This window comes from Polyodon spathula, chromosome 3, assembly GCF_017654505.1.
Source record: "Polyodon spathula isolate WHYD16114869_AA chromosome 3, ASM1765450v1, whole genome shotgun sequence".
NCBI classification, from domain to species: domain Eukaryota; kingdom Metazoa; phylum Chordata; class Actinopteri; order Acipenseriformes; family Polyodontidae; genus Polyodon; species Polyodon spathula.
Window position 1 is genome coordinate 35497553 of NC_054536.1, and position 22270 is coordinate 35519822.

Genomic DNA, 22270 nt, shown 5'->3' on the forward strand with positions numbered 1-22270 from the left:
TCGCGAAAAAGGATCCAACTGCAAGAGCTGTACTGAGCATGCTCAGAACCAGAATTTAAAAACCCCGTAACTCGGGAAAGGCACAGAAAAAGGCACTATTCTGGGCCAGTCCTTGTACATTAAAATTGTCTAACAAATTCCAGACTAGTTAAAGCGGGAGACTGACAAAAAACCCAAAGACTTTTTTTTTCCCCCTCCACTATCTGGATCTCAAAAACCACAAGATCTAACAAAAGGGACCACAGATCCAAATTCTCGTGCAAATCCATTGACATTAGACTGCCTACTCAGTGGCAGGTTGATGTAAAGTACTGGGTAATCATTGAGTAAATTGTGTTTTTGACTATTAAAATATACAGAAATGCCCAACCCTAAACCAAATGCTATATAAATCAAATCTGGCACTAGTTGAAAATTAAGGTAATTTCAAGCAGCACTTTGAACCTGTAATCCAAGTTACAACCTACCTTTATTTTCAGCTGTACATCAATGTTGCCTGCATTTTTTAAAGGCAACATCTGCTTCGCCGTTGTTCCAAGTAGAGTGGACAGATGTACAGTCTAAAACAACAAATGTGGCATCAAACAAACAAAAATCAAATCCAAATCTAAAGTGCTTTTTAGTAAGGCTGTAAATAGATAAATATACTATTTAAACTATCACATTTTCTTTCAGTATAAGCCAAATTTTACATTGATTTTCCCCATCCACTTTACCAATTCCAGTGGTTTACAAGCCAGCAATATAGTGTAAATGGTGAAAATGTACAAAAAGAAAAAAAAAAAAAAATCAAGCAAAACCAAAACAGCAGCAATAACCCCAAGTACCTGCAGGTGTTTTGGGGCATGTATTCTTGCTATTCCAGATCTAGCATGGAGAAGTATGCTTTCTATAACATGGCTGGGTCCCGGGCTATCAACTTCAATGTTAACTCTTGCAGAGTATTCATCTGCAGGGCCCAGATCACCTAGAAAAAAAATCCAATCCTTTTCACACCTGCATCCACCAACTTCCTATCGGGGTTCAAATACAGCAAGTAAAGAATAGTTTCATTTAGGGGTCGTCCAAAATGATCAACTATAGTAAGCATACATTAAAAATGCTCACATCAGAAGCTGGCCCTGCGTTTTCAAAATGTAATTACTCACCATAGTGACTGGTTTACTGTATTCAAATTGTATACAAACACATAAGACTTACAGAATTTGCACACAAGTTCAAAATGTGATAATCTTTTTCTCTATGGCTCACAAGAGGATCATAATCTGTACCTTAGCTGGCTCATAGATTTCCAAAGCGGTAATTCTTGCAGCCCTACTTCAAGAGGTTGTATTTTAGCAACTACAAATACATTGGAAGAAACATAAATATATGTATCTGTACCATTTGTCAGTAACATGAGTGTTACTGTACCTGAACTCGACATATATTTTTGTGGCGCACGGAAATGAATCCACACCAAGAATTCTTCTGGTTCCTAAAGAGAGAAAAAAAAAGGGGGAGGCAGGAGAAGTCATAAGCAAATGTGTGGTACAACAAAATGTAAAGTTAGGTTATTATCATAACCCTGGTTCCCTGAAACAGAAAAGTAACCATTATCTCTCGGGTAGAAATACCAAAGCTGGTTGCAAGGCATGGTCTCCATGGCTAGCAGTTCAGGAACTGCATAAAAAAAAAAAGGTGGAAAACCACCAGTCTCCTTGGCCAATAAGGTGCTCCTAATAGCACCCTGGCCCAGTCTTGCCTGATCTTTTCCAGGTACAGCCTGAGCATGGCAAGCAGTAAAAAGGCATACAGCAGCTGCCTTGGCCACTAGTGTGCCAAGGCATCTATTGCCAGCGGGTCCCCGGCTCCCGTTATGGAGAACCAGAGTGGACAAGGAGTCGACTCTTGGGAGGCCGAGATCTATCTGAGCTCTCCCAAACTGTTGCCAAACAAGGCTCACCACCTCTGTATGAAAACTCCACTCTGAGGCACTGGGGACTTTCCCTTGAAAAGGAGGTCCCGCTGCCCTGTTTATCATCACAGGCAGGCCCACTGCCTGCATGTTCAACTTACGGAGCAGATTTTTATTAACTAAACGCAGCTCTTCAAGCTGTGGTGGTGTGGGTCTGTGGCTCTGGGCAGAGGGCTTAACAATCAGTTCGGGTATGCTGCCACGATGCTGTTGTAATTACCAAGTCGAGCGGCAAACGCCTCGGCTGAGTAAGACAATGCTCGTTTGAGAATGCTCCGAGACTCTGCACTGTATTCTGGGAGGTAACATCCTTATTTAGGAGAGCTAGTTTTGGTGCTTGCACCAGCGAGGCAAAAGTGGCATCTACCAGAGAGTCAGGTAAGCAGTTTCTTTGCATGATGCACGCTGTACAGTGTCTCCATGTAACGTGAAACTGCAGGACCTGTAGCTGGGGAACCCCAGGATGAACGGACCTAAAAAAAAGTCTGGGTGTACTGGGGGAGACACCTGAGAAGGACAGGGATTATCCTCATATTGAGTGCTTCAGTTTCATCTACTGGCCATGGAACTTGTAAGGTTTCAGTGGCCCTCTTAAATCAGCGGCAAAAGCTCTGCTGATAAGGAAAGATGTACCTCTGGTATTGCGCCATCTGAGTTTCCCTTGTCAGAGGGGAATTCTAGATCGTCCATCTCCTCAGGAGGCGCGAAGAGATAACAGATCTTGCTGCCATTCTGCGTTCACTAGTCCCTGCTGCTCCAAAGGCGCCACAGAGTGTAGGTGGAGTGATGCGCTCATGCAGTAGCTAGGCTAACATGGTGCCCAGCTGGGAGATCGCTGTCCAGAGCTTATCCAGATGCTCAGAGCTCTCTGATCTCTTCTTAGGAAGTGAAGGAGAGCTAGAGGAAGGGGGGCCGTGAAGCTTTCCTGCTGTCCCTTGGCACAGAGCTGTCAGCTGAGGATGCAACCCTCTCCGAGATGAGGATGGAGAGGAGCCCTGTCCATGCAGAATGAATGAAGATCGCTCCACAGAGCTGGGAGACACTCACTTTTCCAGCGTGCGCTTAAAAACAGACGCACAGAACTCACAAGAGTTGCAGTTGATGAGTGCCTCCTTCTGTTAGCAGAAACCAGAGCAGCAATGAGACACTGCAAGAAACACTGCGAACAGTCAAAACAGAAGCAGAGTTGAGCCCAGCAGCGAAGCGTGTGTCTTGATCCTCGTATATATGAAATTAAAAAAACAAAAACACAGAAACACACACAACAACCACCACACACCAAGAAAGAAATTCTCATACAACACAGTAACAACTTACCATTAATTTAATACAATTTTCATAAAAAAAAACAAAAAAAAAAAAACCCTTTTTTTTAAAACTTCAAAACGAAGCTAGCAGCCTGAGTGAGAACAGAAGTGGCCGACTTAAGGTTATTTCGATCCCCGGGAAAGAGGCGACGGAGCCATTGGCTTCGTGCGGGGCACAAGGCCGCTGGGGAACTAATGAAAAACCACGGCTCAGCGCACAATACATAACAAAAGTTACAAACAAAAAGGAGGCCATTTGGCCCATCTTGCTCATTTGGTTGTTAGTAGCTTATTGATCCCAGAATCTCATTATGCACCTTCTTGAAGGATCCCAGGATGTCTGCTTCAACAACATTACTGTAGAGTTTGTTCCAGACTCCCACAATTCTCAATGCAAAAAAAAAAAAAAAAAAAGTACCTTCTATTTTCTGTTCTGAATGCCCCTTTATCTGATCTCCATTTGTGACCCCTGGTCCTTGTTTCTTTTTTCAGGTCAAAAAAGTCCCTTGGGTCAACATTGTCAATACAATCATTTTGAATGCTTGAATCAGGTCACCACGTAGTCTTCTTTCTTTGTTCAAGACTGAATAGATTCAATTCTTGTCCGCATATGACATGCCATTTAAAACGAGAAATAAATTCTGGTCTCTGTTCTTTGCATTCCTTTTAAAACAGCAATACCCTTTTTGTAGCGAGGTGACTAGAACTGAATACTGTAAATTAGGTCTTATTAATGCATTGTAAAGTTGTAACATTACGTCCCTTGATTTAAAGTAAACACTTTTCATTATATATCCAAGCATTTTGTTGGCCTTTTTTATAGCTTCCCCACATTGTCTAGATGAAGTAATTTCAGAGTCAACATAAACTCCTAAATCTTTCTCAGATTCCCTCAATTTACGTGCTAGTAGCATTTACTATAAAGCATATAATAATAAATTTGGATAATGCAAGCAAAAAGCAGATAAGTAACTTGGTCTCTCTCGGCTCAGGTCGGATGAAAAGAAATAAGACCTGCATGTGCAGTCTATTTATACCCTCGGGGGGTGGCATGTACGACTGCGTCACAGGCTCTAACAAGCAGTCTGTTACATCTATTCAGGTTACAGGGTATTTAGGGATAAATACCCACGATGTAATAGTTGCATTTCATACTTGATAGGGAACTGACAAGCTGAAGGTTGCCTAAATCAACACTTTATATATAATATTTATTCTTTGCAATTGTTACGCAACTGTTAAAATGTTAAATGAATGACAAATAAAAAAGCACCTCTAAAAATTATACTGTAACTCATTCTCCCATCCCTAACAAAAGGATTTAAGAGTTGACTAGAAGGACCAGAAAACTGAAAACTCACTTCACCATAGTTGGCATGCATCACGTGGTTCATGTGTGATGGTTCAGCCAACGGAGAAATTCTTCCAACCTGCAATGCACTTTCTGCGGATACATCAACAGGGTTTTTGCAGAACGTGAAACAGCGCCAGGCAGTTGCATTCTGAAATAAAGATTTAAAAGTTATTGCATTATGTCTACATACAAGTATAAACACTAAACCCACCACCATAACATAAAAGTAGAATAGACAAAGTGACCCAGTGGCATTGGCTAATAAGATGCTATTTGGTGAAGACTTATTCCTTTGCAAATGTTTCCAAGAACTTGCATTAAGCAACTTTACATAAAGACTACCTTAGCATAACTGCTCAAGTTTTTCTTCACTGACCTATATGCAGGTGAGCGAGTCAACACTCAGAACTTGTTTCTATTTATGTTTAAGAGCAGACCATCAAATAATATGCAATTTTAAAGTATTATTGAACAGAACACCCTGCAAAATTCACAAGAAACACATTATGTTACCTTTGCTGTGACCTGCATTGCCTGCATCTCAACATTATATTTTTTTATAATCTCTGAATTCTGTAACCCACATCATTATATGTCAACTGGGAGATGCATTTGTTTGCCAGTAAATAAAGGATTGCAGGTGTAGTCCAGAGCACACTCCCTCCTGCAACAATGCTAGTTCACACAATAAGCGAATCATTTCAAATGAGAGCACCAGCATTGCTGCAAGCGGGACCATGAACAGGATGCATGGCTGTTTGGAAGAAAAAAACTTCAAGTAATGCCCTAGTTTATTTATCTATGATGTGACAATTAAGTATCAAAACTAAATCTAATGTTAATTGCTGCAATATGGACAACACAGGATACAGCAAAGGTAGAGCGGTAGCTAAAACCAGCTATACAAATTAAAATATGGCGTGATACTTTCCACCATAAAACTGAAGTCAATGTGATATGCACAGTTTAGTTAACCTGCCTGCATCTTCTGCACGCTAGAGGATGTTACCGTACTATAAAATGGTTTGTTACAGATTACTACTGACAGTGTTTCACCAGCAGGTACCACAAGCTGAATACAAAAAAAAGGCAAAGTTTACACTGCTAACTACGGTGGCTCGTTGAGGCCATCGAAGAAAAAAGAAAAAGTTATGGTCGAGATCGAGAATTTCTTATGATCTAGAAAAACATTCTGTTCTCATGATCACGATAATGTATCTAAGGATCTCTAGAAAAAACAGTTTATCCATCTCAGGAAAACAAAAGTAAACGACTTCTGTTTGAGATCCTGAGAAATTATCCCATGATCGACAAAGAAAAATTACTCAGCTCCGGCCAAGCCTTCCTGTTTACCACAAGAGTAGCGCAGTTAAACCAGCAACAGGGTCCTCCCTGTCAAAGCGTCATTAGCTAGCTGAGGATTTTAAGAGCTTTTACAATTTCAGCGTTTCATTATTAGGCTCAATGCTACATCTGACACTCATTTTTCTACTTGCCAGGAATACCATAGTTCACAAAAAAGGGAAAACACTGAGTAATATCACGACTGAATGAGAAGCAGCGCAGAACTAATGCTCTGTGTGACAGGCAGCCTTAAACTGCCTCCATACGTCATTTTCATATGAGTAAATGCATCTATTAGATTTTGTATTTTTTCAAGTTGAGGGTGGGAAATTTGGGCTGTATGTTAAATTTGAGGGCATCTTAAATTAGAAGGAATAAGGCATTACATTTTTTTCTGAATATGCCAAGGCCTACAGTATATCAAGAGTTTAAGCTATGCTGTTGCTGAAGAGATAGATGCATGCATGCTGCAGCCCAAAAACAGTTGGTGATATTACATAAATGAACCAGTCAGTGGGTGCTCTTGGGCTACAGCATGCATGGGAAATGGGGGATGAGCAGTTTCTGCCATTAACTAACTAAACTGAACAACAATTTAATTTTGGCTAGACTGCCTAATAGTAATACAAAAAATAAGTGTTAAAAATGTGTATGCACACCAACTGTAAGCACAGCAAATAAAGAAATATCCAGGTTCTCATCTGATGTTTCATTTGTTTGTATAAGTAACTTACAGTAGTACAGTACTGTGTAGTTGTGTGCATGTAATGAATGGGTTTCTTATCATCAACGCATTCCCAAGGGTGAGAAAAGTTGATAAGGTACAGCAAGAATTAAATTCATAACTACTAGCAAGTAGAGAAACTGTGGGTTTCTTCATCTAAATTGTTGCAGGAAATTTAGAAAACATTTCCGTTCAACAGAAGCCACTGTACAGAGTTTCTGGTGCTGACAAGCTGGGTCTTACCTACTTTCCACCAGTAGAGGCCCCCATTGCTTCACTAGTTCAGTCAGCTAAGGATGCCACTTAAACTACATGAAACTGCGCACCACAGACCCCTGGGTGCTCAACACTGCAAACTGGTTATTCTCTCCAGTTCCAACATGGCCCTCCTCCTTTCCGGGGTGTGACAACAACAGTCATGGATCCACAAGCCGCTGCCCAGGTGACTCAGGAGGTAGCCGCTTTGCTGCAAACATGGGCCATTTGCATAGTAGACCCCCCCCCCCCCCCCCCCCCCTCAGTAATTATGAGGGGTTCTCTATCTCAGGCAGGTGAACCTGTATCCGAGTCGGAGATGGTTCAAGTTGCTGACTTCGCAACGGCTGTTGCAGTCCATTAGGCCAGGCGACTGGTTTACCCCAGTGGACCTGAAGAACGCCTATTTCCACATAACAGTAAAAACCAGCGCACAGGAAATACTCTGGGAACAGTGTACTAGTTCCGTTTCCTACTGTTTGGTCTTCCTCTAGCCCCACACGTTTTTACAAAATGCATGGAGGCTATACTAGCCCCATTAAGAATTATCTGGATGACTGCGCTCAAGGCCCCCACCCCACCCCGGAAAAGTATCCACAGCACAGGCATGGTTCAGGGCTTGAATTCAAGGTAACCCCTTGGGCATCAGGATTCAGATTTGATAAAAGTCTATCCAAGTACCACACAAGAGGGAGATAGTCAGAAAAAACACATTAAAAACCAAACACTTCATTTGTTAATATTCTATAGTCATTTTTTCAACTTGTAGCACATGAAGAGCCAGTGCTTCCAACATGTCTACTACACCGGGTAAAAATCTGAAACCGATTGAACAAAGGGATCAAATTCTACGTGAGTTTTTACAAGGGTCCCTGAACCTCTCCAAAAATGAATAGTGTGTAAATCTTTATGGCCAGTCATACACCAGTTTCTTGAGCAAGTTCTAAAAGTGATGTTACGTTCTGGCACCTCACATGCTATACATTGCCACATGAATTGGAATTTGTCATACTCTAATTTTTTGTCCAATATTTCATTTAAAAGGTGGCCTTTTTGGAGAGCTTTGGGGTGCCCGAAATGTATCCATGATGAGTATGCATGACAAATACTCTCAGTTCATATGCCACAACTGTCAGGCACATTGCTTTCACATAACTGTGTGAAGGAGAATGTTGCTACTGAGACTTTTTTGTAACTTAAATTTTCAGTACCTGACTTTTTTTTACTCACTTGCTTGAAAGTACGGAAATGTCAAGAAGCAAAAGAGATTTTTTTCTTCAAAATAAACTGTTTATTTCAAATCAAATATTTCCCTTCTTCAACAATGAATAACTGAACAAAAACCTAACACAAACTGTACTAAATGAACTATTTACATCCCTAAAGTACTCAATGTAATAATAATAATAATAATAAATATTATGTGGATCCATTATACTTACAAATCCAGAAGAGGATCTAATCGATCTTCAAATGCTGCTTCAGACACTGAATCAGCGCTCTCCAACCCAGAAAGTTGATCATTTTCAACATCACTTTCAGTTCTGTCCATCTCCTCCAAAACTTCTAAAAGACTGAATCTACTTTTTTTTGGGATGCTTTGGAACGCTGCTTGACATTTCATTCGATTTACAAATTTTACAGTTTTAAAAATGATCAGAAAATGGTAAGAAACCTTAATCTGCGATACAGGTGGTGTGTTTACTTGCGCACATCGATTACTCTTCAATGGATTAGGCTACAAACAAAGTCAAGGTATGATTGGGCAGCTTGTGACCTCCGCTACACAGTATATCAGTAAGAGTTCACCATCAGATAGTTATAAAGCCAGAGCAGCCAAACGCAGATCTAGTCGATCGGAGTTGTTTTTGAACCATGAGGTACCAGACACATTGCAAAGGGGATATCTCAGTGGTGAAAAATGGCAAATTCGGAAAATTCCTTCGCTGTTTGATGGTAGGAAAACAACGTTTTTGATATTGAGTCAGCTTTTTTTTGCTCTTGCTTTTGTAATATTACAGATGTTTTGTGATATGTAATGTGTAATTGCAGTACCATGATCCGCCCGCAGGACAGGGTGGCATAAGAGGTTAAATTATATTTTCTGACGATGACGAAACAAGCTCACAGCTATTAATACAATCCTTAAAGGAAACTGATCGCTTTTGTGTGTAAAAGAATGTAGTTACTACACTGCACACAGTTTATTTCATAAAAACATTGTCTGGAGACACACCTATTGTGAAATCCAAACAAATCAGAATTAGCAAGGAAACAATTGGGGAGATTAATTATGTGTTTACATTAAAAGAGGCACTATTTAAAATTACAAACCAGGTAATACACAGCAGTGAACCGGTTTAGAGCAACAAACCAGTAAACAATTAAAAAAATAACAAAAAAGTTGGTGTTTCATAGTGCCGTGAAAAAGTATTTGCCCAGTCTGATTCTGCATATTTCTGGACACAGAATGTTAACAGATCTTCAACCAAAATCTAATATTAGATCAAAGGGAACCTGAATAAACAAATAAAACAACATTGGTACTTATTTAATTTATTTATTAAAAATAAAAAATGTTACGCAACACCCAATGCCCCCGTGTGAAAAAGTAAATCGCCCCCTTAGACTCAATAACTGGTTATGCCACCTTTAGCAGACCTTTACCAAATGCTTCCGGTAGTTATTGATCAGTCTCTTGCAGCGCCGTGGAGGAATTCTGGCCCACTCCTTCATGCAGAACTGCTTCAACTCAGTGACATTTGAGGGTTTGAGCATAAACTGCTCGTTTCAGATCCTGCCACAACATCTCAATGGGGTTTAGGTCTGGACTTTGACTAGGCCATTCCAAAACACAAAATTTCTTGTTCTTCAACCATTCTGATGTAGACTTGCTTGTTTGTTTCGGATCATTGTCTTGCTGCATGACCCAGCTGCACTTCAGCTCCAGCTCACGGACGGATGGCCTGTCATTCTCTTACAGAATTCTGACAGAGCACAATTCATGGTTCCTTCCATGATGGCAAGTTGTCCAGGTCCTAATACAGCAAAGCATACCCAAATCATGACAATACCACTACCATGCTTGACCGTTGGTATGAGGTTCTTACTGTGGAATGCAGTGGTTGGTTTTCACCAGACAGAACAGGGACCATGTTGGCCAAAAAGTTCCACTTTTGACTCATCTGTCCATAGAACATTGTTCCAGAACTCTTGAGGATCATACAGATGCTTTTTGGCAAACTTGAGACGAGCATTCATGTTAGTGAGCAGTGGTTTCCGCCTTGCTACTCTGCCATGAATCCCATTTTTGCCCAGTGTCTTTCTGATGGGGAAGTCATGAACACTGACCTTAGCCGAGGCAAGAGAGGCCTGCAGATCCCTGAATGTTGTTCTAGGGTTCTTTGTGACTTCCTGGATGATTTTATGTCTTGCTCTTGGAGAGATTTTGGCAGGTCGGCCACTCCTGGAAAGATTCACTACTGTCCCAAACTTTCTCCATTTGGACAATATGGCTCCGACTGTGGTTTGGTGGAGCCCCAGCGCCTTAGAAATGGCTTTGTAACCCTTTCCAGGCTGACAGGCATCAACAACAGTTTTTTTCCCCCCAGAGGTCTTTTCAGGAATTTCTTTTGATTGTGACATCATGTGCCTAAAACCTGTGTGCTGACAACTTCACTGTCATGGTAAGGGCCAAAGTTAGTCAGATTTATATTGGAACGGGCTGGCCCAAATCAGGCCTGATTGTTAACCAAAGTATTCAAACAGCTGACCCTAATCATCCCTTTAATTGGGTTGAGTTATCTAGGGGGGCAGTAACATTCACACCTGAAGATTGCATGTTTGATTACTTTGCACACCAAACAAATGAAAGCAGTACCAAACTTGTCATTTTTTTTTCCTCTCAGACTCCCTCTCTATACTACTACAACCCAGATCTGACCAAATTCAATGTGAAAAATGTGCAAAAACGCAGAAAATCAGGACAGGGGGCGAAATCCTTTTTTACAGCATTGTACTTATCCGGTGCAGATATCTGTGAGCACAGTCCTTTTGTCCCCTTGGGGCTGGGCCATGACTGTCACAGGCTCACAGACTAGCTTTGGTACACAAGATTTTGGTTTTGGGTCTTTAGGAGGTAAATACCCATAAGGCAATGGTAATATTTCATATTTGAAAGGGAACTTCCTTGTGCTTTGTCCTTCTGAAGAGATGGAGGTCCTAAGTGACTCTAGAGCAGCAGTTGGGATGCATAGTTAACCCCCTAGCTTTAATCTATTGGATAAAAGAGTCTGCTAATGACTACATAACAATAATAATTATAACGACAAAAACAACACTACTACTACTACTCACAGCACTGATGACAAGTCTAATGGGCACCGTGGCATGGGTCCTGTTGAGGAGTTTCAGAGGGAGTGCTTTGACACTGCCACTTGTCAGGTCGCCAAATTCCAGACAGCCCGAGTTTCCAACATCCACCTAAGATTTAGGAAAATCAAATCAATTAAGGCTGAAGCAATGCATCAATTTATTGATTCACTGTATCACTTAACTATCAATAGTTAAGCCTGTACATTGTTTTTGTGTAAAAGGTTTAAGGAAAGCTTATTTTTTATTACATCTGGAATCTGCAATTATTGCGAGTGTTTACCGAGAGGACTGCATATGTGTAGGAGTCTTCAAAGTAACAGAGCAAATTAAGAGCATTGTGCTAGAATTACAACTACTGTATTGACCGAGCTACAAATGTTTAGCAATTATTTTCTAAAGTAAAATGGCAACTAGTGTAAAGAACAACTAATTTGCGTGACGATTTAAATGTGATGGCACCCTACAAAACCTTAAACAAAAATCTGCATTTATTCATCTGAACACCCCCCCAATGTCAGTCCCTAGCAAGCAGGTATTCAGTAATGCTGGCCAGACTGCAAGCAAGTGCCTGGTATTGCCTAAAATTAAAACAAAATGTGGACACTATTCCTTAACACAATTAAAATATAAACCATGGACAACACTGTTGTTACTAAACTGCTATGGACAGTGATAACTAAAACTAGAACTGCCACGCCGGTCAATACAACCATTTTAGGATTTACAATTGAAATAACTCTGCGTTAGTGAATCCCACGGACATGTCCGTTCTTGAGTTTTCCTAAATATATGAAGTAAAACAGACTGTGTTTGAGTAGCAGATTCGCAAAAATGACAAAGTTATTAAAATGCATCCCTAGAACTGCCAGGCTGGTCACATTAACCAGGCATTAAAATATTACTATTTATTTTAACACACAAAATGTACAATATTATATTCTATTTTTTGTTGTTCATTGTGGGATGGTGTGGCTGTATGCTAATCCTTTGCACCTCGCGTCTTGACATGCACAGCATGTGGATGTAAACAACTGCAGATTACAATTTTTTTTTTTTTTTATAGACAAATGTCACAGAATCTTTTGAGAAAGAGAGATATTTAATATTATTTGAGAGCAACAGGTTATGTCCAGCTTCAGACAGATATTTGGCCGACTGGATTTGTACAACGACCGCTCCAAGATTGCCACTTTCCTGGCAACTCACCGGGAGCTATCAATCTTTTGATATAAGGAATGTAGCAGGGACAATATCAAAAAGGAGATATTTCATTTTGGAACTACCACAAACCTTTGGCACAAACATTCCGATCACAATAATGCAAAGCTGCACTCAATGTACACACACCAGGTAGGTAAACTATAATAAAAAACTTCTGATGTCTGTGCCCAGTGCGAAATGGCAGCACATCTTTATGCAGAGTCAAAGTACATCTTGTTGGATTGTGTTATTTTGAAAGCACCATGCAACCTGTACATAACAGGAATTTAGTTATTTTTTTTACGTTACGTTACATCTGTGTGGATTGTTATTCAGGGTGTTTGTAAAGTGCGTTTCACATTACACAGCCCAATTATTATTGTTTTATTTAGCCAACACCTTTATCCAAAGTGACTTACAAGTGTATGAGTAGTGCAAGTCATAAATACAACAAATAAACACACGCACACACACATTCATATTTAATTACTACACGCATATACTGATGTAATCAATGCAATACACATAGTAGTTTTTAAAGCATTACTAGCAATGTTACACAGTAATCCACAGCTCCACATGCATTATTGCAGCTTTTTATTTTTACCCTTTCATAACGTCAACAAAATCAGTGCTGTGACTGATAGTGAAAAATTAGGCAAATCGCCCCAGCCTTAAAATCAATAAATCTGAACAAAGTTACCAAGGCTCCTTATAGGGAAGCAGATGCTGCCAAACTAGTGTATATGTTTCTACACTATATACATAGGCAAATTCTCATTTGTTTTACTTTTTATGGAGCAATCTGCATGGAAATTGGCAGGCGACACATGCTGAACAAAATCAGATGTCAGGGCGTCATCGTTGCCACATAATACCAATCAAAATGGCTGCTACATGACTTGCAGTACAGAGCAGCTTATTAGAACAAACTATTTGAACAAAAATAGCAGTACTGGAACAAAAGGTAAACATCCGTCTCAAAACTGTCTTGTATTAAAATTGAGCAGTTATTACATTCTCCATTGCATTGACTTAGTCCAGTACACTAGTCCATTTTTGGCACATTCACACTTCTTTATCTTGTCCTGTTTCACAACAGCACCTACTAGACTTGTTACATAATTGCAGTGAATAGACATACATTTTAATGGGCACTGCAGCAATGAGAAGACCACCCATGGCAACTGCAGTTAGTATCTATGACCAAGCTTGACAGAAAATATGAACTATGTGAATTGAGTACTTTATGCAGGGATGCTTAACAAAATCCATACAAATAAAGGCCGTACTCCACCAACAGGAAAAAGAAAATAACCAGATAGTTATTGAGCATCATCGTGTCATTTAAAAATAAAAAAAGGAAGTAATAGTTGTTTACCTCTATGCACGCTGTTTCTGCCATGGCCATCATAAGCACCTTCCCTGCGAATGCTTCAGCCTGTGCAACTACCTCTGTATCAGCAGAGACAGGCCAGGAGGACACGCTGAGCACACACTGGTACACTCCAGGGTGAGGAGGAATGAAGAGCACCTTCTGCTCTTCTGTGGTTTTGGGACCAATGATGGTCTTGTTTTTCACAATTAGCCATTGGTGAGGCAAAGAGTCCACCTAAAAAAAGAAAATGGCTGAAGTTAAGGCAGAAGTCTGCATACATTTCAATTAGTACATTAGTACAGGATTTTCATATTCGGATATTTCGCTCATAATTGAAATATCAGTTTGTTTTCCAAAAAAAAGGAATAAAAGCCATTATATTGCTCTGAAGGCAGGCAAAGACAGCATGGCCCCTGTTGCCGTTATTTGAAAGCAAGACCTTAACTCAAATGTCTGACTCAGAAATGTCTTCATCTAGACAATGTGGGGAAGCTATAAAAAAAAGGCTAACAAGGTGCTCGGATACATTGTGAAAAGTGTTGAATTTAAATCAAGGGAAGTAATGTTAAAACTGTACAATGCACTAGTAAGACCTCATCTTGAATAGTGTGTGCAGTTCTGGTCACCTCGCTATAAAAAAAGATATTGCTGCTCTAGAAAGAGAGCAAGCGACCAGAATTATTCCAGGTTTAAAAGGCATGTCATATGCAGACAGGCTAAAAGAATTGAATCTGTTCAGTCTTGAACAAAGAAGACTACGTGGCGACCTAATTCAAGCATTCAGAATTCTAAAAGGTATTGACAGTGTCGACCCAAGGGACTTTTTCAGCCTGAAAAAAGAAACAAGGACCAGGGGTCACAAATGGAGATTAGACAAAGGGGCATTCAGAACAGAAAATAGGAGGCACTTTTTTACACAGAGAATTGTGAGGGTCTGGAATCAACTCCCCAGTAATGTTGTTGAAGCAGACACCCTGGGATCCTTCAAGAAGCTGCTCGATGAGATTTTGGGATCAATAAGCTACTAACAACCAAATGAGCAAGATGGGCCAAATGGCCTCCTCTCGTTTGTAAACTTTATGTTCTTATGTTCTTAAAATATGTAACACGTTAAAGAAATATCCCAGAAATAAAGAATAAGCTGTGTAGGACTTCCTTTACCCGAGTGAATTAACTATAAAACACAAACGATGCCAAAAGTTAATCGTTGTTTGTTAATTCCCGAATAAATACTGTACTAAAGTTGACAGGTCCCCCCCCCCCCCCCCCCATACACATTTTCATAAAGTACAGTAATAGCATGTGGTTTACTTGTCCTTTTTAGTAGATGAACAAGCAAACCAACTGAAAAATTTAACTTTAAACATTTCATAGAAATCACTACACAACATTTTCAGCTGTTGTACGCATTTTTGTCCCAGATGGCTTTCCACAGAAATCAATATGCGTGCATGCGCATAATCTGTTTGGTTTACTTTTTGCTGTCTAAAACTTAAATCGAAGCTCAAGAGCTGCTGTGTTGATTGTTTTGTTTTTTTATGTATTAATCTCACATATCACACGGAGAACTTTCATTTGCCATTTTTTTTTTTAGGCAAGGTATTTTTGTCATTTGTTGCAAATACAAACATCTGATTTTTGTATCCTAATACATGAGAAATAATGTTAGACTATTTGGATATTTGTCCCTGCACTGCTTTCAATTAATAAAAATCTAAAGATATATTTAAATTGTCTAAGAAATATACTTGCACACATGGGGGGGGGGGGGGGGATAAAAAGAAAGAAGTACACACACAGACCTTTTCTCCATTGATGGACAAACTGTGGATTGCTATGTTGACCTGCATCCAGCGATCAGTTGGGTTAAACATGCCGAGTGAATTTTGTGATGCAATTCCCACACAGCAAGCATTTGGAAACTTCAGCTCCTCTGGCACAACAACTGAAATGCAAGAGGTAGTACTTTTAAAACTATATTCTTTCAGAGGGATTGCATTCCATTTAATCTACTGGATTTTGGGTCTATACACACGGACATTAGCCAGTCAACCAAATTTGGAAAGATTAAATGTGTTCCTTTATGAAATGTTTTGTAAACTGACAAAAAATTTAATGAAAAACTGAATATAAACCATCTTTCCAATTTAGCTCTTTAAAGTATGTTAAGGGTGGAAACATACCGTGCAAACAGTATGTTTGTCATGTTAATGTTAAAGAATTTTTTTTTTTTTTACAGAAAAAAAACCACCACACAGCTTACCACTTCCAATTCCTCCTCCACTCCATCCACCTAAACCCCCCACTTCAATATCATGGGTTCTGTACGGCTTTCCAGCATTAAGAAGATTTTGGTCTATGGCCGAGGAATGAGCATTGTAGAACTGGGCTGCATTCAAGAATCCTGCCCCTTGATGGGGTGCTGAAATACCTAGAGAAACACTATTTTGGACATGGCCGGATGAGAGATTAGCTCTAGGCAATCCAACAGGTACACCATACGGCCCAGAATGTGCCCCCATTCCATAGGGATGCAGAGCTACATCTACTGCAGTGGGCAGATTTCCAAGGTACTGCTGTGCTATCGGACTTGTAAAAAGAGAGTGTCCAGTAAGGAGAGTAGGAAGTGCAGAAGCCACACAAGGAACATTAGAAACTCCATGTGGTTTAAAGCTTGAAATAGGAACATGTCTACAGTCATCTGGTGTAAACATTCCTGCACCTCTGTTAGCAAAAAACATGTTTAACGAGGGTGTCTCTCCAGCACCATTTTTCCAAGTCTGATTTACACTTTCGGGCTGCTCTGTGGCATTGGACAAATTAGAATTTGTATAATTTTCCCTTTCTTGGTTTGTGAGACATGGCTCCAATCGCTGCTTTCCAATTTCTGAGGTTAACTTAGTCTGAACATTGTGTTCACTTTTGTTGCGAGCACCCATGGATTCAGCCTGTTGATGTCTGTTGCTACTCTTCGGTTTTGGGCTGGCGCTTGAAGGGGTAGCATCAACTTTACCACAGGCAAGGTCCTGGTCTACTGGAGGGGTTGGACTTGCACGAACAATGGTGGTGCTCAGCTGAATGGTGTCATTATTCTAGGATAGAGAAAAGAAAAGTGGCTACATCATTCATCTATACTTGCCTATTTAAAAAAAGCAGAGACAAAATGGTTACTGAGAAGACCCAGGTGTAGTCTGGGTGTCTGAATATTTGCTGTAACAAGTGCTGACATTTGTTGCTGTAAAAAGTAATGTGTTTTTTAGGTTTATGTTTTTTCAAAGCAACTACAAAATTGCAAAATGTAATCTGACAACTTTATAGTGCCCTTCATGTAAGCTTTACAGATTATCTATCTCTTACCTTCAGTTTTTCTGGACTGATTGTGCTGTTCTGCAGTGTACTGTCATACACAGAGACATAGGTCAATCTGCTAAGACTTAGACTTGAACAGTCCGACTGGGGAGACAAGCTTCCACAAATACGTCTCTCAACTGAACTTGCAGAGGAAGTCGGAGAGTTACTGGAGGACCTTAAAAGTCAAAGTCAAGGACATGTTTTATTGTAAAAAGACTCAAAAAATTCATTTCATGATCAAACCATAACAATTAATTACGTTTCTATAAACTGAACAGCATCAGAAGGAAATACATCACAAAAGGAAAACATAGTTACCCTTTAACAGTTTCCATTCCAGATACCTGGCTTGGAGAAGAATGAGTCAAAGGAGAAGTGGACGGTCTGAAACCAAATTGAGTATCTTCAGGATACTGGACATCTTCCTCTGGCAACTTGGCTTTTGTTGAATCTGTAACAATTTAACATTTTTTAGTTAAAGCTTCAATTCCTCAGTGGACATATTTAGTGTCCAAATAAAACGTTCCCTGAAATAGAAACGTAACCATTACCGAATGGGATATATTTGAATCAGTGGCGGGTGGTGGTGATCAAAAAAAATAAGGTACTGGGGTCCCCTTAAGCCACCAGCTGTAGAATTACCTTATTCTATTCTGGCTGACAACACTTTTCATATCTTAACATTTTGACCCAATTCAAAGCTGTTAAAAAAAAAAAAAAAAAAACACAACACACCAGACAAATCATTTAACATTGCGAGTTCTCTAACCGCTTTCACACACAAATGTCGCTACTGAGCCATTGAAGAGATGTTTAAAAATTCATTAAAATACCCATTTCACACAGCACGAAATTGTGCAATCTATGCTGGTATAATACCGTGATAACCCTTTCACACAGCCAAAGGGATCATTTCAAAAGAAAGGCATTGAATGAAAATGAACTTACAGTATATGTCATATATCATGACATGTTTGCTATGTTAGTCAATCACTAATATTATTGACAGTGTTATTTATGAAAACTTTTGTTAGGTTGGTGTGTGACTATGATATGAAAAATCTGGCTGACCAACGTACATATTTGAAATACCGAATTTTTGTCGTTTCAATTGTTACATGTAATGTACATTAATGAACTTGTTTTTGTGTTGAAACAAAAACGTTTGAGCCACAGAAATCAAACAGTCTATTACTTCACATCTAAAAATTTGCTTTGAAAGTTCTGCTGACAAGCTTGTTATACTGAATAAGCCGACCTTCAAAGCCAATTGAATGAGTACAACATTTTTCACGTCTTACTCATCATGAACTGACACTAACCAGCTGCACGTGGTAGTTGCGAATGAATCGACATGTTTGAAGTCAGTCATGTGAAACGACAGTCGAGGTATCCACTAGTCTAATAGTTTTTATCCCTTCGGTACCAGCAAGTGTCGAATTAAATGAAGAAATAAAAAAGGATGCAGGATGCATATATTTTATATGGAGAATTCAGGACCAAGACTGTCGAATTAAGAGAAGGTGTAGAGCTATCCACCAGTCGAGTTAATCGAGGTAGCTGAAAGGCAGCTGTAGCCGCATGTTGAAAATTTACTTAGCTACGTTACATACAACACATTGTCTGAAAAGGAAAAATGTAAAAAGGTTCAACTTCCAGAGAACACCATTTTATTTTGCATGGATGTAAAATCCCTGTCCCAGTTTTCCCAGGCATGAAACTTAAGCAGCATGTAAAGAGGCAAGTACAGTGAGAATTGCAAATGTAAACAGGTTTTTCAAATTACAACCACTTCTCCATCTACAGAATACAAATTTTAAGAAACATATACACCTGGCCAAAATATATCTGTGGATGAGTCCCTCCTTCTGTGCAAGGGGAGGCTAACTTTTTAAAACAGTATATTACAAAATTACACTGAAAGTTTACCATCCATACTTGCAAAAAAAGATCCAGATGTGTATCAGTTTTTCGCTGGAAACAAATTTCAGTAATGTAGCCCACCTGTACTGTACATTTCTGCACTTGCATTACTTTTTTTTTGCACTATTACATTCATAGGCTTTAATACATCTTGATTAGTGTGATGAGCGTCTTAATAAAAGATTTTTAACCACATACACACTGGTTTGTTTTCACTTCTGTACTGGTGATTGGGGGTCATTTTGAATGTCAGGTTATTGTGTGGGAGTTTATACCGTCCATCGCTTACAATGGGTGAATCACGTTAACACAAATGCCCCCGTTCCAAGCGGTGGCTTTAAAACTATGTAAAATATTTAAAAAGTGGTTTGTCCCCAAGTACAGTAGCACCACAAATATGATCCACTTACTACCAATGCAGAATTATATTCTCTTTACCCTATATTTAAATGTTTCTGGCCAAAGACTGTCTACTAACCCTACACTAAGTATTGTACCAATCATTGCACCAATATTCCGAAAACTTGACCTTGTCACTCAGTATTGGCAGTAAATGGATCATATTTAGGGTACCTGAGAGACTGTAAAAAAAAAAATGTGGCATGTTTTGAAAGGAGGAGACAGTGATCTAAAAAAAAAAAAAAAAAATCAGGAATACCAAGATATTTGGTGACCAAGTAATTTGAGTGAAGTTATCAGGCAACAAACTCTGCATCCCCAGTTGTACTGCTTTCCTAGAAAAAGGAGACAGTTCCATTTCAATCTATTTCATGCGTCATATACAACTATCGACTCAATTTCCAACATAAAACAAATGTGATGCTTACCAACTTGTTTCCCTGCAGCAGGCAAAGCACCAGTTTCAGTTTCAACAAAACTGACATGCTTTTCAGCTCCACTTAAAGCAGCATCAATCACTGGCATTGCTTTCCCCATTGGCCTGTTTACAGATGATTTAATCTTTTCCTGATCTTTTACTGCAGGCTTCTTTCTTTGGCTATCAGATGAAGGAACAGCACTTTGATTCCTGGGATAAGGCAAGCTCGAGGATGCACTCTTCCTGCCTGCAGTGGTTTTTGAAGCAGTAGCATGAGGGCTAGTTCTTGGTTTATCAGCTTTCAGACTGCCATGAGAACTAGTAGCTGGACGAGGTCCCAGAGCTGAGCTAGAAACATGTAGTATTCCAGTATCACATCTGATACTTGCCCCTCTGTTTCCTGAAGCCTGCTCTACATTCCTGCTATTCTCCATGCTATCACTTCCTTTCAGACTAGTTTTGTTTTTAACAGGGACAAACTTTCCAGAAGTGTTTTCAAAAGACTTTTGATTTGGTTTCACCTGACCTGCACAGACAGATCTCGTCTCCATTGCAGAAAATGTTGCAGGGTTACCACTTGCTAGTGATTTAGGGAGGGGTCTCTGACCATTGCTATTCGGCAAACTGTGACACGAAGGCACAGAATTATCACAAACATTTGTCCTGTTAAAGCTGTTTCTACCTACAGGATATGTAACAGCTGTACTGTCATTTGCATCACTTTGTTTTTTATTGACAGCATTTTCTTCCTTTAAAGTCTTTCTTTCACTGCATTCAGGTGGATTGGGTTTAGTGTGTCTTTGTAGGATGCTGGCGGAATCTGCCCAGTCAGGAGAATCAAAGCTGTAAGGGGACACAGAGCGAGTCTCAAACTCGCTGTCATAACCAACAGACTCCGTTTTTTTAAGGTACTTCTCCATGTCAAACATGTTTACTTCACCAGCTGGACAGGTCTTATGCAGGGATTCAAGAATCTCACTCTGTTCTTGATTTAGAGGGGTTGAGCTCTCACACACTCCTGCAGCTAAATGTTTCCTCCTATTTTTCACTGACAGTTCCATTATCATGGCAGCAAGTTGTGCAGGCTCTGCACTGACAGAAGCATCAGCTATGGCAGAAGCAATGGTACTTATGCTTAGAGGTAAGTTGGTCTTATTGGTTACATAGCTGCTATTACAACTGGAATCAGACTGGAACTCCTAAAGTGAGAATGGAAAGAAAAAAAGAAGATACATTGCTAAGAACATAACCAACCATTTCCATTACCCATTTAGGGCTTTTTTTTTTTTTTTTTTTTAAATAGAAGTTTCACTTTTCAATATTCAACGTAGGTTTGTACAGTTAAACTATTTAATGGAGATACACTAGCAATACACATATATACACTAGTCAACAGTATCAGCTTGCAAAAGTGCCACTCAGCTGAAATGCAGTTTCCTTTAATTGTTTTTTTTTTCTGGAAACATCAAAACACATGGTTTGTCCAAGAAAGTGTGCTAGATGTCAGTAACAATGTCTACTTCTAAACAAAACAATGACAATTCAAGCCTTCATGAAAATGTCTCGGGTAGATATTTTCCCACTTCCAAAAAACATACAAATCTATTGCGCGGCAATATTTTGGAAAGAACAAAAAAAAAAAAAAAAAAAGACAGCTATGTATGAAGACGGAGTGCCATTTTGTAGGCTCTGCAAAACAGATTTCCGCTCGTGGTGGAAACACATCTGACCTTTACACACCTCAGACATTTCAAAAGTTATATTTACAAAAACGTTTCTTCTCTGCTATTAATAATCCATATTAGTCAATGTCTGCGTTACGCAACATGATTGGTAACCTACTTGTTTACCAGAAACTAAACAATGCACTGGTTCTTTTTGATTTCCTTTATTTAGAATGAAATTTGTCTCAAATTAATGTGATGCCTGTTTAAAAAAATACTCTCTCTCTCTCTCTCAGTGTGTGTGACTGAGGAGCTCAGCGTGAGTGAAGGGGTTTTCTCCCATTATTTTCTATCTTTTTTCACCTTTTATTTCTTATGAGTTAGGTTTTATTTTTTTAAAAAAAAACAAAAAAAAGGCTTAATAGTTGGGTCTTATAATTTTCGGACGTGATGACCAAAGTCAGGGGAATCTCAAGGGGTTCAGTTCCTAACTTTGAAAATATAATATGGAGAAATGGCATAAGAAGTTGTAGTGGATATGTCTGTCCTGGTTGAGAAATGTGTGGTTGAACTTGGAAAAGCAATTGGGTGTGAGAATATCAAGTCTGCGTCGCGTATGAAT

The 22270-nt window shown here is 39.4% G+C and overlaps 1 protein-coding gene across 4 annotated transcripts in view; it reads right to left on the reverse strand.

Moving 5' to 3' along the window:
* Positions 1-22270, reverse strand: part of cep192 (centrosomal protein 192) — a 98718-nt gene that overhangs the window by 38094 nt on the left and 38354 nt on the right. For 3 of the 4 annotated variants that reach the window (XM_041245154.1, XM_041245155.1, XM_041245153.1), the window contains 11 exons: positions 19995-21183; positions 17563-17695; positions 17251-17419; positions 16157-16985; positions 15696-15838; positions 13897-14127; positions 11298-11423; positions 4626-4766; positions 1414-1477; positions 828-967; positions 468-560 (listed from right to left, as the gene is read on the reverse strand). In XM_041245154.1, coding sequence (XP_041101088.1) covers positions 468-560; positions 828-967; positions 1414-1477; positions 4626-4766; positions 11298-11423; positions 13897-14127; positions 15696-15838; positions 16157-16985; positions 17251-17419; positions 17563-17695; positions 19995-21183 — 3258 coding nt within the window. The remainder of the gene's footprint in view (positions 1-467; positions 561-827; positions 968-1413; positions 1478-4625; positions 4767-11297; positions 11424-13896; positions 14128-15695; positions 15839-16156; positions 16986-17250; positions 17420-17562; positions 17696-19994; positions 21184-22270) is intronic. The other variant, XM_041245156.1, reaches the window with a different exon arrangement.